General features: G+C 53.3%; 1 protein-coding gene across 2 annotated transcripts; it reads left to right on the plus strand.

Annotated features, from left to right (window-relative positions):
• Positions 1 to 1,838: 1,838 nt before the first annotated feature.
• Positions 1,839 to 11,403, plus strand: IRF8 (interferon regulatory factor 8). 2 transcript variants are annotated; one of them, XM_066327510.1, is made up of 9 exons: positions 1,839 to 1,888; positions 4,098 to 4,272; positions 5,392 to 5,575; positions 6,562 to 6,650; positions 7,045 to 7,156; positions 7,433 to 7,480; positions 8,160 to 8,546; positions 9,087 to 9,202; positions 10,188 to 11,403. In XM_066327510.1, the coding sequence occupies exons 2-9, from the start codon at positions 4,099 to 4,101 to the stop codon at positions 10,356 to 10,358; spliced, it is 1,281 nt and encodes a 426-aa protein (XP_066183607.1). In that variant the 5' UTR covers positions 1,839 to 1,888; position 4,098; the 3' UTR covers positions 10,359 to 11,403. The 2 variants fall into 2 exon arrangements, with proteins under 2 accessions (XP_066183607.1, XP_066183606.1); XM_066327509.1 differs by lacking the exon at positions 1,839 to 1,888 and having other exon boundaries at positions 3,762 to 4,272.
• The last annotated feature ends 1,195 nt before the right edge of the window (positions 11,404 to 12,598 follow it).

Genomic DNA, 12,598 nt, shown 5'->3' on the forward strand with positions numbered 1-12,598 from the left:
TTTTTTTTTTCCGCTCTGGCTTCCATCAGCGGGACCTGAGGTGGGATTTAGGAATTCTGGGAGCTGGGAGGCAAGCCTTAAACCTGGGCTGGTTTCCACTTTTGGAGGTTAATTTTTTTATCCTCCTCACCTCAGGGAATTTAGATTTACTTTTCCAGGCTGTCCATGAAGCTGCAGAGCCAAAATGAAGCTGGGAATGATGAAGTCACCTCGCTCCACTGAAATGAATTTCTAGGTCTCCAGAGGGGATGGAGAGTTGGTTGTGTGCAGATCCTTTAAAATACCCCAAGTTTTCCAGAATTTTGACAAAACAAAGAGTTTTGTCCAGGAGGGTTTCTATCTAGCAGGGGGAGGCGGTGATGCAAAGCCCCTGCAAAGCTTAAAATTATATTTTTGGTGAAAAAAAAAGAAAATTAATCCTGACTGTATCTGATTGCAGAAGGTGTTTTTGGCTCACCCCGAATCTCCTGGGGGGGATCCAGTGAGGATCAGTGGGGTGTTTAAAAACAAGGAGCACTCCAGCCATCCTTTATTGGAAATGACAGGAAAGGTTGTGCACCTCAGAGAGTTATTTTTATTAAACCATCTGTGCAGCTCCATACATTTCCCATTTCTCTGTATTACCCACGTGGGAGTAATTACGGTTTTCTTCCAAGAAATGTCTGTGTAATCTGGTAATCCCAAAAAAAACCCCCTCTGAAGTCAGGCTGCAGATGGTCCTTGATGCTCTGGTGGCTCTAGCTGGGTTTGGCTGGGCTGGGGAACACTGAGGACACCAAATCCGGACTGGGAACAGTGGGAACTGCTGGGGCAGGGAGAATGGGAATGATCCAGGACTGGGGTTGATCCTGAAAGGAACTGGGAACTGTCTGGGGGTGAACTAAACTGAGCCTGGGGATGGACCGGTCTGGGACTGGGAAAAGTGGCCTGGAAGTGGGAATGGACTGAGCTGGGACTGGGGACACCAGTCTGAGACTGGGAAGGCTGATCTGGGATTGGGGATAGAATGACCTGGGACTGGAGAGTGACCAGTCTGGGACTGGGAAACTGATCTGGGACTGGGGAAACTGGTCTGGGACTGGGAAGACTGATCTGGGACTGGGAAGACTGATCTGGGACTGGGGAAACTGGTCTGGGACTGGGAAGACTGATCTGGGACTGGGAAGACTGGTACAGGACTTGACTGATCTGGAACTGGGGAGGTTTATTAGGGGATGTACTGATCGTGGGCTGCGGATGGATTGATCTGAGACTGGGGAAACTGGTCTGGGACTGGGGATGGACTGACCTGGGACTGGGAAGACTGATCTGGGACTGGGGATATTGGTCTGGGACTGGGGATGGACTGATCTGGGACTGGGAAGACTGCTGGGGGACTGGGAACACTGGGTTGGAACTGGGAATTGATTAATTTGGGACTGGGAACGACGGGACTGAACCATCCCGGGACAGAGTGGGGACAAGGGCTACTTAACCACGCCCCCTCCCGCTCAGACCACGCCCCTCCCGCCCAGACCACGCCCCTCGCAGACAGACCACGCCCCTCCCACCCAGACCACGCCCCTCGCAGACAGACCACGCCCCCTCCCGCGCGGACCACGCCCCTCCCGGTCAGCTGATTTCGGGGAAAGCCGCGCTTTAAGAGAAACTGCTGCGCGCGCCCCGCCGTGACGCCTCTCATTGGTCAGCCCCTCACGGCCCCGCCTCCTCATTGGGTAGGGCGGGAGCGGGGAGGAGCCGATCATTGGTGGAGCGTGGCAGGGGCGCGGCAGTGGGCGTGGCCTCATTAGCGCGCTGCTATATAAATGAGCTCCGGGTCAATCACGGGCGCGGCACCGGGAGCTGGAGCGGGGAAACGGGAACTGCACCGGGACCGGCTGGGGGACAGGTACCGGCATCGGCATCCCCCTGGGAGAGCAGGGACCGGGTAAGGGACAGATACCGGCATCCCCCTGGGAGGGCAGGGACAGGCTAAGGGACAGATACCGGCATCCCGCTGGGAGAGCAGGGACTGACCTGGGGACAGATACCGGCATCCCCCTGGGAGGGCAGGGACAGGCTAAGGGACAGATACCGGCATCCCCCTGGGAGGGCAGGGATCGGGTAAGGGACAGATACCGGCATCCCCCCGGGAGGGCAGGGACCGGGTAAGGGACAGATACCGGCATCCCCCTGGGAGGGCAGGGACCGGGTAAGGGACAGATACCGGCATCCCCCTGGGAGGGCAGGGATCGGGTAAGGGACAGATACCGGCATCCCCCTGGGAGGGCAGGGACCGGGTAAGGGACAGATACCGGCATCCCCCTGGAGGGCAGGGACCGAACGGGGGACAGATACCGGCATCCACCCGGGAGGGCAGGGACAGGCTAAGGGACAGATACCGGCATCCCCCTGGGAGGGCAGGGACCGAACGGGGGACAGATACCGGCATCCCCCCGGGAGGGCAGGGACCGGGTAAGGGACAGATACTGGCATATCCCTGGGAGGGCAGGGACCAGCACCGGCACCCCCATAAGAGGACAGGGACCTGCCGCAGGACAGCGTCCTGTACCGGCATCCTCTGTGAGAGGACACCGGGAAGGCGCCGGCAGCGAGCGGCGGAGAGGCAGGGGCAGGTCCCGACCCCTACCCCGCTGACCCGCGCTCCTGCGGGCTGCGGAGAAGGGCAGGCAGTTTGCGGGATCGCAGGGATGCGGGATGTCCCCATCGGGGTCCCCTCCGCAAGGACCGAGCCCGCTGCGGGTGGCAGAGCCCGGGATGTGCGGGGTGGAGCCGCGGGGCGATCGTGCTGCCAGCCCGGTGGAGGGTTCTCTTCTTGGCGCTGTCCCGAGCGTGTGACTCCCTCTCGGGGAGGGAGATGGAGCCCCGGCCCCCGGCAGGGATGGGAAGAAGCTTTCTAGAAACCGGGGTGATTGAGAAGTGTCCCATTTCCGAGGGATTTCTCAGCTTCTTCCCTTCTGGCATCACGCAGGTTGGGTGCTGGAGCCCCCAGAGGGGGAATGGGTGTCCTCATTCCTCCAGGGACGAGCTGCTCCGTGTCCTTTGGGGCATCCAGAGCTGTGCCCTCTGTGATGTGTTGGTTGCTCTCCATCCCTGAAAACCGGGGGCTGTGCTCTGAGTAGCCAGGGCCATCTCTGTGTCCTGCTGGGCAGTGGAGGAGGGATGGAATTTGGTGGCACTGAGCTGCTGGGAGCCCATGGCAGAGTGGGGACCACTTTGGCTCTCAGGCTGTGCTGGGAGCATCCTTGTTTCCCCCCCTAAATCTTCCAACGGGGCAGTAAAAACCAAATGAACGGGGCAGAGACAGTCCAGTAACATTTAGAGCCCAAAAATACCTGGAAAATCGATTCAGAGGCTGCTGCTGACTTCTGCCAGGCCACCAGCTCCTATCCTGCCCTGGAGGTGACAGGGAGGGTTGAGCCTGGCACTTTGCTTCTGGCTGTTTTGTGTTCCCTATCCCTGTGAGGATTTGGGATGCAGTTTGGAGCTGGCATCTGCTCCCCAAATCGTGCCTGGGGAGAGGAGCTGCTGCCCCCTCCGGGACAAATCCTTGTGCCAGGGACAGCTCTGGCACCCCAGGGTGGCCTGCTCAGTGTCACTTGCTCAGGTGACAGCACAGCTGGGGGGCTTTAATCGCCATCCATCTGCTTCCTCTGTGATTTATCCTTGCAGCAAAGCGAGAATAAGCAGAGCACTGAGTCAGCTGCTTGTGGCACAGAGGAACTTTGATAGAGCTGAAGGAAGAATTCATAGTAACTCAGAAGGAAATTGCCTTGATTTTTTTTTTTTTTTCATTTTAAAAGAAGCAGGGGGTGGGGTGGGAGGATTTTTGAATCCTTTAAATCGTTTGAATCCATGAATCAACCCTTCGAATCCTTGAATTAATCCTTCGAATCCTTGAACTACAGAACTATGGGATCCCAGACAGGTTTGAGTTGCGAGGGACCTTAAAGATCTTCTCATTCCATGGGCAAACTTTAGTGTGTGAGGCTTCCAAAATCTACAGGTGGTGCCACTGCCAGCCCAGCACGGGGCAAACCACCCCAAATCGCTGCTGTGATGGCACTGGGAGAGCTGACAGGGCTGTGTCCCTGCAGGATGTGTGACCGGAACGGCGGCAGGCGCCTGAGGCAGTGGCTGATCGAGCAGATCGACAGCGAGCTCTACCCGGGGCTCATCTGGGAGAACGAGGAGAAATCCATGTTCCGCATCCCCTGGAAGCACGCCGGGAAGCAGGACTACAACCAGGAGGTGGATGCTTCCATTTTCAAGGTAGGACAAAGGTGGTTGATGTCCTTTTTTTGGTGGGTTTTGTCCCTCGGTGGGACGTGGCCGCGCTGTCTTTGGGTTTTACATCTTTAACCCTTCCAGGGGATGCTGCACTTGGTCTCCCAGAGTTGTTTTTTTTTTTCCCTTTTTTGGGGATGGTTTATTCCTTTTTGTCAAAAGTTAGGGCTGGTTTTAGGTTTGTTTTCAGCGTGTCTCTATTCAGGATGTGAGAAAGCAGCTTTTGACCCGCTCTAAACGTCTCATAAGCTTCTCTTGATAAAATGCTGGATTTATATTAAAAAAACCCCCAAAATCTAAAAAAAATTTGCAGGTGGGAAGGAAGGATTTTACTGAAGAAGGAAGGGTTTTCAGTTTTGGAAAAAAAATGGGAAAATTCCAGTCTGAAGCTACAAGGTCAGGTCTTTCCCAGAAATTCCCTTCCCTCTGACCCTACTTCCAAGAATTTGTACTGGTGAAGGAGATTAATTCCAGTCACAACTGGTTTGGGAGCACTGACTTACAAGGACAGCCTTGAACTCAACCCTCTGAAAATACAGAAATATCTGCAAAAAAAATCGATGTGTATTTTTAAAAAATACATGATAATTTTCATTCTTCCTTCAGTGGTAAAATACATTCTCCTATCAAAAGCACAAATTATGTTCTACTCTTAGAGAAACCAGCTTATTTGGTTATTAATTTATTAGTCAGGAGCTGGAAAATGAGATTTATTTTGATTTTTTTTTTTGAGGAGCCATTTCTCGTATTCCCAGCAGCTCCTGACCCATAGAATTTCGACCTCTGCGATTTGACTTTTTTTTTTTTTTTTTTTTTTTTTTTTTTTTTTTTTTGCAAACCTGGGTTCTAAAAGACTTTTCTGCATTTCTGAGGCAGGTAGTGCTGCTCTGCACCCCCCAAAAAATCCCCCCCAGGTGTGGTGGCTGTGCAGGTGACCGCAGTCTAGGAGTGAAACAGCAAATCCCCAAGAGATGCTCGAACAGGGTGCAAGATGCAAAATGCTCTCTGCAAGCCCAGCTCTTCCTCCTTGAGAGGCTTTGTAGAGCTCACAGGGAGGAGGATTTTCTTAGGGTTTTTTTTGTTCATTTTTTTTCTTTTCTTTAGGCCTGGGCTGTTTTCAAAGGCAAGTTCAAGGAAGGGGACAAAGCGGAGCCGGCCACGTGGAAGACGCGGCTCCGCTGCGCCCTCAACAAGAGCCCTGACTTTGAGGAGGTGACAGACAGGTCCCAGCTGGACATCTCCGAGCCCTACAAGGTCTATAGGATCGTGCCAGAGGAGGAGCAGAAGTGTGAGTGCCCCAGGAAACGGGCTGATCCCTGCTCTGGGTCCGTCCTGTGATCACAGCCCTGTGCCTGAGCAAGGCTCCCTGGGCAGGTCCTGCTCTGTGCTCTGCCTCTTTGCTTGTCCTCTTTGCTGGTGTCCCCCTGGGGTGACAGGGAGGGGAGGAGAAATGAAGAAAATGGCCATTTTCTTCATTTTTTAAACCCCCTAAGAAATAGGGGATAGCTGCAGCCTCGTGGAAGCTCCCACCCCATTAGGATGTTATAGGGGCAAATTCCATCTTTCCTTCCTGGAGGTGGGACGTGAGCCTTAATGTTTTTTTCCCTCCCAACCCCTGCCCTGTGAGGATGGTGGGCAGCTGCAATAAACACCTTTTCTTGCTGGAGGAGCAATAATTTTGCAGAGAGCTGCTCAGGTCACACTAACTACAACTCTAGTTGTGGTTAGGGGAGCCTGTGTGCTTTGTCTTCTTTTTTTTTTTTTTAAGTTAAAAACTTGCAAAAAAAAAAAGAATGATTTTGCAGTCAGGAAATCTGCCTTTAGCATCTCTGTCCCCTCCAGCCTGTTCACACAGGGGCTGGGCTGCCACTATGCAAATGGCACTGCAGGTTCCCACCGGCAGCACCGCTGCACTGGGGTACCTGGTGGAAAAAGGAGAAGCAGCAGCCCCAACCCCAGTCTCTGGGGTGCTCAAAAAAACCCAGACCCTCTCCTCTGCTCCAGCTCTGTCTCTATCACTAACCCAGCTTTTGATTTTTCTTGCTGCTGGTCCCTGTGCTGGGGGGGGAAATGAGTTATAAAGTGATTTTATTTTTTAGCCCAAAAAAGCAGCTCTGGAGGCGCTGTGAGCCTCTCCAAGGTGCTGTTACATGCCTCTTCCGTGGTTCTTGGTTTCATGGCTTTCACTGGATGAAAAAGTTTCTAAAACCCTTCAAGATGAGCTGTGCTTGGCAAGCGTGGGTGTTCTCACTGCGTTCCCACCTCTCCTTCCAGGCAAAGCAGGGATTGCCAACGGCAGCAGCCTGAACGACGTCACGGAGATGGACTGCAGCTCCTCTGCCATCGACGACCTCATCAAAGAGGTGAGGCCTCACCTTGGCTGGCTGCAGCTGCAGTGGGTGGCTCGAGCTGCCTGGTAAAGCGTTGCATTCCCAAAATTCCGAAGCTGTGGTGTTGGATTTGCAGCTGGTTCAGGTGAGCCAGCACCAGGACACAGTTCTGCTGTTGGCTCCTGCTTTTTCCACGTGCATCCAGCTGGGAGAGAGCTTCACTGGGGATGGAGTCTGTCACAGCTCTGTGCCCCTTCTTGGCCTTCTCACCCCTGGCTGCTCCCCTTGAGGGTCTTATTCCAATGAACAGCCTGGGCCATGCCAGCCTTGATCTTTGCAAAGCCCCCAAAACGTGCTTGGCATTGCCATTTGGACCCTCCCTGGGCACATCAAACCCGCTCTGATCCCGCTGTCTGCTGTCCCACAGCCCTCCTGTGTGGATGAATACCTGGGGATCATCAAGAGGAGCCCCTCACCCCCCCAGGAGACCTGCAGGAACCCCCCAATTCCTGACTGGTGGGTGCAGCAGCCCAGCCCTGGTAAGTAGCCAAGAGCTTGTGTGGCATTTGGGAGATTTTTGGGGCAGGAAAAATCTTCCTGCCCCACAGAATGGGGAGCAGTTTGTTTTATCTTCCTTATTAAGAATGTCTGAATATCTTACTCATTAAGAAATCCAGCTGGGAGCTTTTGCTGGCGTTTCCCGTGGGAGCTGGGAAACCTGGGCCAGAAAATGAGGGGGGCTGGTGAGGGGAAACTGGGGGATTGGGATTTGGGAGCCGGGAATGCAGGCTCAGCTTGTCTCTCTGTGCCCACAGCGTTGCCCCTGATGAATGGATACTCCAGCTACGAGCAGTATCACTCAGGTGAGGCATCTCACCTGGCCAGCAGGTGCCCCTCTCTGGCTGTGGTGGCAAGAGGTGGCTCTGACTCTGTCCCCCACCTTGAGGGAGGCTTTGCTTTGGGTTTAGGAGGTTCTGCACCCTCCTGGGTATCCACATTTCCCTGCTGGGATGAATCCTGCCTGGTGCACGGGGGCAGAGAGCAGTTGGGATGCTGGGAATGGGGACGATCTGCCCATGGCATGGGGGGAGTGTGGGGCAAAGGCAGGAGGAAAAGCTTCAATACAATCCATGGTCATAAAGTAAACCACCTGAATTCCACCTCAACATGAGGAAAAGCCTCCCATGGAGGTTGTCAGAGTGTTGGAACAGCTGCCAAGGGAGTTGTGGAATTTCCCTCTCTGGAGACATTCCAACCCCACCTGGATTTGTTCCTGTGTCACCTGCTCCAGGTGACCCTGCCTGGGCAGGGGGCTTGGACCGGGTGATCTCCAGAGGTCCTTTCCAACCCCACTTCCATGATCCTGCAATACTGAAAGCTCTCACTTGCTGGTCAGTCCTAGACCAAGCTGGAGGAGATGTCCCTCCACCAAGAGAGAGGCAGGAAATTTTAAAATTTCCCAGGACATTTGGGATTTGAGCACGGCAGTGATGACCAGCTCCACCCTTTCCTGACGAGACGTCCCCATCCATCACCTCCCAGGTTATTCCCAGATGGTGATCAGCTTCTACTACAGCGGGAGGCTGGTGGGCCACGTCAGCACCTCGTGCTCTGAGGGCTGCAGGATCTCCCTGGGGCAGCCCTCGGGCCATGGGGAGAAGCTCTACGCCCCCGATGCCCTGGAGCACGTCCGGTTCCCCTCGGCCGACGCCATCCAGAACGACCGGCAGAAGCAGATCACCAGGAAGCTCTTTGGGCACCTGGAGAGGGGAGTCCTCCTGCACAGCAGCAAGCAGGGCATCTTCATCAAGAGGCTGTGCCAGGGCAGGGTCTTCTGGAGTGGTAACACCATGGCCTACAAGGACAGGCCCAACAAACTGGACCGGGAGGAGGTGGTGAAGATCTTCGACACCAACTTGTTCTTCCGAGGTTTGTGGGAGCCTCCTGTTTTTTGGTGTTGGGAATTTCCTGCTCTTTCCTGTGGGGAATAAATCCCTGCTTTGGTTGGTTGAGGATGTGGTGAACAGCTCTGGATGGCAGCAGTTTGGGGCTGGGAAACCTTCAGGAGGGTGGCGGAGGGGATGGGATAACAGGGATGGTCCCTATGACTCTGGCCACAAACTCCCTGGGGAAGCTGAAGCAGGCAGTTCTGGGATCCCAAAGCCTTGGGACACTGCACAGAGGGTTTCTGGAGCTTGAACCCAGTGTGAGCCCCCCTCGGGCCCTGTGGTGGGGTCGGAAGGGTGGAGCCCTTTTTCCTTTGAAGCCATCACTGCTGGGTTCCCAAGTGCTCTGCAGGTGACACTGCCACACCTAGGAAGGGATCATGTGGTGGTTTGGGTCGTGTGGCAAATCCTAAAGGTGGAGGCTTTGCTGGAGTTTCCTTGCGAGATGTTTGATCCCAGGGATGTGTAACAAAGGCTGGCAGCCTCTGGAAGGCAAATTCCAAGTTTTCCTCTGTCCTTGCAGAGCTGCAGCAGTACTACAACAACCAGGGCCGCTTCCCAGACAGCAGAGTCATGCTGTGCTTCGGGGAGGAGTTCCCAGATGCGGTGCCACTGAGGTGTAAACTCATCCTTGTCCAGGTACGGGAGAAAAAGGGACCCAGACAAAGTGGGAATTCTGCCAGCAGAGCTCCAAACCGTGGAGCCAGGGGGCATTTGGGTGTCTGGATTGAGGGTGGAATTGTGGTGCTTTTCCACAGCCTCCTGAGAGGTGCTTGGGCTGCTGATTATCAAATTCCTGGAGCTGGGTTTACAAATTAAACTCCCCAAGGGCACGAGTTTTGTGAGCTGCAGGGAAATCTTTCCTTTTCCTCTTGTTCCTGTGTTGGCACTGAAACTTCTGCCTTTTCCTGTGGGAAATGAGGAAGTAAATCCCTGTGCTGGTGGATTTAGGATCAGTCAGTGATGTTGGCAGCAGTGGGGTTGGGAAACCTTAGGAGGGTGAAGGAGGGGATGGGATGTGGGGTCAGTCCTCATGGCTCTGGGCAGAAACTTCTCCTTGGAGAAGCTGCAGCAGTTCTGGATTGAAAAGGTTGAGGACAGGGGGTTTCTGGAGCCTCTCGAGCCAACCAGGCTGTGGCAGCAGGGACATGAGAGGGAGAGTGTGGCAGAGACCGACCAGGTCTGTGAGGTTTTTACAAGATCAGAGACTGATCCTGTGCCTCCTGCACAACTTCTGACCTTGCCACCTCTTGTTGTCCTGGGTGTGTGCCCCAGTGGGTCACTCTGGATGTGCTGGGACATCCCCCAGCCTGTCCTTGCCCCTCAGTGCTGGCAGGAGCTCCTGGGGCTGCTCCTTTATTCCTGCAGGTGCTGGTGGAGTCAGACCTGCTGTCCTGGCAGGACCTGCCCACCTGTGCTCTGCTGTGTGCCCCCCACCCCGTCTCCACTGGATGGAGCAGCAGGAGATGTCCAAAGAGAGCCCTCTTCCCTGAGAGTTCTCCTTGGACACGTGTTTCTCTTTCGTGCCAAAGCAGAGTGAAATTCAGAAACCGATGCAGCGATTCTCCATGTAAATACTGAACGTGAAAACTTAGGAATTTCTGACCTTTTCCCTTGGTCCCAGGTGGAGCAGCTGTACCTGAGGCAGGTGGTGGATGAGGCTGGGAAGAGCTGCAGCTCCAGCCCCATGCTCCCCATGGCTGAGGAGCCCCAGCACGAGCAGGGCTATCGGATCTTCCAGGACATCTGCGCGACGCGGCCGCTCTTCCGAGAGAACCAGCAGATTGCAGTCTGAGCCCTGCTCCCCTCACAGCCAGCAGGGCTGGGCTTATCCAGGCCCAGATTAGTCCTTCCAGAGCCTAAAATCCCATTTTTATTTTTTTTTTTTTTTTTTTTTTTTTTTCTCTGGGTTTTGTTCTTTGCTGTTTCCGGTGCAGAGTCTCTATAAATCCAGTGGTGAAAATGTGAAAATTGCCTTGAGCGAATCGTTTGGATGTTCAGTGTTTGTCCTGTAAACAACTGATGATAAAAGTGACTTTTCTAGTCCTCAGGACTGTCTAGAGCTCGTGGCTGGGGGACAAGGGAGCATCCAAGCTGTGCAGGAAGGTCAGGGCTGGCTTTGCTTTGTGTTGTTGCCTTTGTTGATGGCCAAATCAAGCAGAACAAAAAATCAAGAGCTGTGACCACCTGCCCCAACGATCTGCAGCTCAGACCTTGCTGAGAGCAGCAGTTTGATAGGAGGTGACTCTTGGAAAAGCCTCAGAATGCTCAGATTTAGGATATTATATCCAAGAATCAGCTTTCCCCCTTCGAAGAGTCCTGCTGATGGAAGGCAGGCTGTGCCTCCCAAAGAGAACTCCTGAAATTCCTCTTTTTTTTTTTTTTTTTTTTTCTGGGAGATTTATGTGTTTCTCTTTTCATGCCAAAGTGGGTCGAAGTTTGGAAACTGATGCAGAGATTCTATATGTAAATATTGAATATGAAAATGTAGGAATCTTAATTTTTTTTTCCTGACCAGAGCCAGAGTTTATATAAATACAGAGAATTTTTAATTTTTCATGATTGCAGCGTAGTGTGAATAGCTTGGCTTCCCCCTCCCAAGACACACGTGTGGGGCTCTCCCAAGCGTGTCCAGGCAGCGTCATCCATGTGTAAATCCTCGTTTTCACAGCCTCTGTGTGTGGCCCCAGCTCTGGGGGGCTGCTGGTGCCTCCCAAAGCAGGACTGCACATGTGTGTGTGCCACCAAAGCTGCCTATTTATTGTATGCCTGAAGTTTATGAAATGGTTTTTTTTGGTAAATTTTTATATCTCCTTGCAATTAAAGTGCTATATTTTGTATTTCTCTTGCAATGTGGGTTTTTTTGGGGTGTGATGAGTGGGGTCTCAGAGCTGGTGGGGTGAGTCTGGGACCTCTGACTTGCCCCTGGTTTGGTTTTACCTGTGGTGGGGTCTTTGTTGAGTCTCTGTCACCTCCTTCCTCCTCCAGAACTTCCTGGATTCATCTCCAGGCAGGAAAGAAATGAGTCAAAATGCTGGAATGCAGTGAAGGGAGGGAAATGGGATCACCTGGAGATCAACCCTTCATTCCAGGGAGGAAGGAGGAAGATGTGTCCCTGCTCATCTGCCACAGCACTGAGCCGGGTGTGATGCTTCAAGGTCGTGGGGTGTGGGCAGTTTTTTATGGTTGTGTCCAAAAACTTCCTCTTTTCCCGTGGGAAATGGGAGCATTCCCTCACTGTGCTGTGGTGTAATCCCAGCTGACAGCCAGGTGCCTCCCTCATTCCCTGTTAGCCCTTCAGGAGGAGGGGAATTGGAAAGAAAAAAAAACTTGTGGATTGAGAACAGTTTAATAGTTGGAAGAAATTCCTCCCTGTGTGGGAGGGAGACGAGGCACAGGGTGCCCAGAGCAGCTGTGGCTGCCCCATCCCTGGAAATACTCAAACCAAGGTTTGATGGTGCTTGCAGCGATCTGGGATAGTGGAAGGTGTCCCTGCCCGTGGCAGGGAGTGAAATGAGATGAGTTTTAAAGTCCCTTTCCAACGCAAACCATTCAGGGATTCCAATTATAAAAATATAAAGTAATTGTAAAGAAAAGGAAAGAGGAATAAAAGCGAAGGGAAGCAAGAGATGCACAATAGAATTGCTCACCCCTACTGAGAAGAAAATGAAATCTATCCCAGCAGAAACCAGGCCGCTTCTCCATCCAGATTTCTCAGGGGTGTGCTCTGGGAGGGATGGGAGAACCAATCTGAACTTTGTGATCAAACATGAGGATTAAGGGAATTCCTCCCTCCTTGCCCCAGCCCTGTTGGTGGGATGCTCGTGGTCCTGCCTGTGCCCTTGTGCCCCTCCTCTGTGGGCATTACCGCACTTGGGTTTGGTGCTAGTGAGAAGAGCTGCCTGCACACCAAGATTTATTTAGGATGCACCAGGATCCTAAAGGCAAAGGAGACCCCAATTCCTGTAAGTTCCAATGGAATGCTGTGCCACTGAGGTGGGGATGCCGCCTGTAGGTGCACTGTGAGCACTGCTC

The sequence above is a fragment of the Sylvia atricapilla genome, chromosome 12 (assembly GCF_009819655.1).
Source record: "Sylvia atricapilla isolate bSylAtr1 chromosome 12, bSylAtr1.pri, whole genome shotgun sequence".
In the NCBI taxonomy this organism is placed as follows: Eukaryota; Metazoa; Chordata; class Aves; order Passeriformes; family Sylviidae; genus Sylvia; species Sylvia atricapilla.